At 37.0% G+C, this 4552-nt stretch overlaps 1 protein-coding gene across 1 annotated transcript; it reads right to left on the bottom strand.

Moving 5' to 3' along the window:
- Positions 1 to 976: 976 nt before the first annotated feature.
- On the bottom strand, positions 977 to 1966 carry LOC121260457. The gene has a single exon (XM_041162340.1). It carries the CDS (start codon positions 1758 to 1760, stop codon positions 1200 to 1202), a length of 561 nt encoding a protein of 186 aa, XP_041018274.1. The 5' UTR covers positions 1761 to 1966; the 3' UTR covers positions 977 to 1199.
- Between the last annotated feature and the right edge of the window lie 2586 nt (positions 1967 to 4552).

The raw sequence follows: 4552 nt of genomic DNA, 5'->3' as shown, positions 1-4552 counted from the left end.
CTTACAGAAATGTGTCTAACCTCCTAGTGTCATTTTGAAAAAGAGTGTGTCTCTATTTATTCACTTTTTTCAAAGTGATTGCGTGACGCTTGCACACTCACGACGGCAACTATTATTTCTCTTCCAAACTGGACGCCCGATATGATTTCCTGCTGCATTTTGAAGTTTTGTTTTCCTCAGTTCAAGGCATTACATAGCAACAAAATATGCAAAGCCATTTGCTGTACCATGGCAACAATGATTGCTTGTCAACATTGAGTTTTACGAAAGCCAAACATAGTTATCGTGTTACTTTTCGGTTTTAGACTACTTCTCTCACTGTTTAATGGCCAGTAACAGGCCCTTTTGATTGAAAAGACCAAGTAGGACTCAGATGTTTAATTCAAAACTTTTCCTGTAGGAGCTCTTATATCTCATTGTGCAATGTATGATCTTCCAGGATTTGGAAAATGTTGCCAATAGAGATCTCTGGATGTATGAAAGTATATCTATAATGTGACTTCGTGGCATAGTATGAGCAATTGTATCTTTGCCAAAAGTATCTTTGAGACTACATCTAAATTTCCAATTTTACAAGGTGCAGCTGATGCTTCATTCTTCAATAAATCTTGCAATGAATTACTCTGCCTTTTTTTAATAAAATGCCATCTGAATGATGGTAACTAGTCTCCAATTTTTAACCTTTGGAATTTCCCAGGAACTCCAGGTGTTAACTACTCGGCATAAGTACTGAGAGACTTGTTCAAAGGTGCACTAACGAAAGGGCAGGTTGATGTCAAAACATTTGAATGCATAGCTTGTAAGCGTTATGAGCAGTAAAAGCACCTGACTTTGTTTTATTTTTTGGACGAGCTTTTTAAGATTTTGTTTCATTCGTCTTTGTTTGATTGTTTCTAATCATATTTCTGCGACACTTTGGCCTCTGATTTTTCACTCAGTACTACTTAACGAGAAGAAAAAAGAAATCCATATTCACATAAAAAGCAAGTTCGTTCTATGAATCAAAAACTGAATTTCCTTATTTATTAACTTGTAAACAATCAAACCCTGTTGAAAGCTTTCTCGTAATTACAACAATGCCGGAATGTCTAATGAATATCACAAGAACTGCGAAAAAAAAAAAAAAGCCGGTACCAAGAAAGAGAAGTGAAATTTGATTAAGAACAGATGAAGCAAAATTCTTCACGAACGACCATCGATTATCCTGTTTCTCTATTTTGCGTCTCATTGTACTGCAAATATGAAATCTGTCTCTGCAGTTTCATTTGCGCATAGAATTTAGCAATGAACTCTTCAGCTCTCAAATCAATCCCATCTTCCTCGCAAGTAACCATTTCTTCACAACCCCCACAGCCATCTTCTTGAACTATTTCTTCTTCTTCTTCTTCATCTCCACCATTTAGGAAACTCTTCCTCCCACCATCATAGCCATTAACATCATCATCAATATCACCATCGAAATCATAATCAAAATCAACTTGTGGGGTAATGCACGGAATGTTAGGCAAGTGGAACCGCATGGAGGCCGGGCGGTGCATTTTGACATGGAAAATGGGGGTCTTGTCGAAGGAGAGCTCGCGCTCTCCATAATGTATTTGATCGTGGCGAGCACTCTGACCAATGCTCCGAATATATTTGGGCAGAAGGCGCAGTTCTATCATGAGACGGCGTTTGAACACACCGCCCTTTCGTGCCCATAACAATGCCAAACGCAAGATGTTCCATGCTCTGCGAGCAATATCACTTTTCTTCTTGGGCATTTTTAGCTTGCTAGCTAGCTATATAGCTCTTATGTATATTGCTTCCAGCCCAAAGCCGAAAGAGAAGCAGCCGTACGTAGTTATATAGTAATACTATTGTATAGAAATAAAAAGGAGATCAAGTACTTTGAGAGAGTGCCTTTTTGCTTGATGAAAGATTTGGGTAGAGGAAAGCTTTTGTGTTTCGAGCTGGTTGTTATCAGATGACGATTAATGAGAGGAAGTAGTGTTATTTATATGTGTTTGAAATCCTTGTACGCTGTGTGTCAGAGAGAGAGAGAGAGAAAGAGAGGGGTGGGGTGGGGTTGTTTGGTGTGAAAATGTGAACTGTGGGCGGTGGAATTACCTCGAGGAGGACGCGGGGAGTCAAAGCTGGAGATCATGCAATGTGTTTCCAAATGTGCCCCTTGCTTTATAGAATTTTTACTTATAGGAGCCACAGAAAATTGTTTCTGCTGGCCTCTAGATCGACCAACCAAAGAGCAAAATAGATTTAACGAATCACACGAAAACACATCAGTTTGTTGGTTTACTTTTGTATAATCTCTTTGTATCTATAGCAATTCTCAAATATTAATATTTATGTCAAATGATTTTGGCTATGTGGTTATGAGTATTTGGATGATCACTTTAACACTTTTTGCATGCTTTCTTAGCTGTACTAGTATATATCTGATGAGCAAATTAACTTGCCAGATCATCTAGGGAATTACCTTTTTAATTAGGAGATGTTATATATATAATGTGAGATGAAAACTGATGAATTATGATCAAGAAAAATGAAATAGAGATCAGTAAAGCTGGGAATAAAAAATAATTTAGTCAAGGGATTCACACGTGAAGCTTCCTCTGATCTAAGTTTTAAATTGAGGGTAAAGTTCTAAGAAAGCACCACAGATTATCAACAAACCCTCTTTTCACCCCGTTTTCTTTGGCTTGCATGAAGAAAGGGACATGATACTTAAAAGCAAGCTGTTTTGTTGTTAGTTTCAAGCAAACTCGATCGTTAACAGAATTATTGTATAATTACTTAATTGCTCAAACACCTATGACTTAAACCCCTCATGATCTGTCCGTTAGAATATTAAACGCGGAGTACTGTACATATATGCTACATTACATTGCATGTGAGAGTTTTGAAATTTTTACTGTTTCTCACTAGCTGCTTCATCCTAGCTAGCTAGCTAGGGGGGTATTCGTAAAATAATGCTAGCTCTTTAGTCTTTGTTTACATGATATATATATATATATATATAGAAATATATGTATATATGAAAGCTAGCCGTTGATCAGAATAGTCAATCTAGTTATACATTAAAATTAACGAGGAAAAAGATGGGAGAGATCAACACAACGTTAGTTGGGTTTTAGTTGGAATATATTTAAATGGGTTTTTGCTTATTTTTTTTAGATATAAAAAAAATAGCCTAGCATGCAAAAGACAAAATTGCAATATATATATGTGAATAATATAACGGGAATTGGGAGGAGATCATGTTGATTTGTTCTTTTGAAAGGGACTTGCAGTCGCATATGCTTAATTGCCTGGATGTCTCCTAAACCGTGTCTCGGAAGGGAGGGAGAGAGAGAGAGAGAGAGAGAGAGGTATAACAAATAGTAATATGATAATTTGTTTCTCTTTTTTATGTTTAAAAATCATATGCGAATAAATATATATATATATAAATATAATAAGGTTGACGAAATATTTTCTTAGCTAATAATTTTTAAATAAATATTAATGTATTGGGCAATAATTAGACAGAGAAGTTGGCGATCGAGCTAAATTAAGGTCAATGAGTCTCTCAACAGAGCCATTGTGTTTGCATGAACTGACTCGGATACCACTCAGACTTGCTACTGATCTCTTGTTGATCTGAGTTGATCAGAATAATGATATATATGCTGATTGCTGGCCCTTCGAGCTAGCTTGTTCTAGCCTTCGGAGCTTAATTCATGATTCTAAGACGTTCTAACGACATGACATTGGTCTAACAGTAGGACCCTATATATTGCTTGATTTGATTTGAATTCACGCTAGACCGGAGACCATGAAGATCACTGATCAGATAATTAGAAGTAATAATTAACTAAGATACAGCATTCAATTTTCAAAATGTTCCTGCTCTCGTGCTTTTCACTATTCAAAGGTATGATCAAAATGATGTTGGAGTTGTCGTTGTGATCTGCTGGAGATTGTTAAAGTTTTTGGTGTTTTCTTAGAAGTTAAAGCTTAATTCCTTTCTAATTGAACAATTTCAGGGATACCATCATGTGAAAAACGATGGGTCTGTCAGATAGATTCAGATCGGCAATTTGGAGTACTGAACTGGCTGTACAGCCCGTCCATTGGGGATGGACCATTTCTTCATGGGGCCAAAGACAACTCATCCATCCTCGCAGCGTCATTCACTGTCGTGCGTTTATACCTAACTTTGTTGCTTCATTCACTGTCATATGAGTCATGTCGTTTTAGCTTCTGATCGATCCCTGCAGTTTAGGATCATTTGGGTGTGACTCATAGAGGAGGAGGAGTCTACCCTCCCTAATTACTACAACGAAGTTGACTTTTATTTGTTTTTACGGGGACACGATCCATGCATGCAAGGTTGATGGTTCTATATATATTTTTTCTTTCTTGCATTTGAGACTTGATTGCCAAGCATCCTTAATTTGTGTTCCTCGTGTTGGAAGGGGAGGACTTGTATAATTCATGTTGTGCTGTATACCTTTAATTTCAATACTTGCGTGGCCCCCACATTACAACTTGATATTCTTCATGCCAGAAGTAA

Source organism: Juglans microcarpa x Juglans regia, chromosome 4D, assembly GCF_004785595.1.
Source record: "Juglans microcarpa x Juglans regia isolate MS1-56 chromosome 4D, Jm3101_v1.0, whole genome shotgun sequence".
NCBI classification, from domain to species: domain Eukaryota; kingdom Viridiplantae; phylum Streptophyta; class Magnoliopsida; order Fagales; family Juglandaceae; genus Juglans; species Juglans microcarpa x Juglans regia.
The sequence above is the reverse complement of the archived record's forward strand: the minus strand, read 5'-3'. Positions and strand labels throughout refer to the sequence as shown.

Excerpts from the sequence above, each read along its gene's own strand:
- LOC121260457 (XM_041162340.1), bottom strand. The coding sequence starts at position 1,760 with ATGCCCAAGAAGAAAAGTGATATTGCTCGCAGAGCATGGAACATCTTG.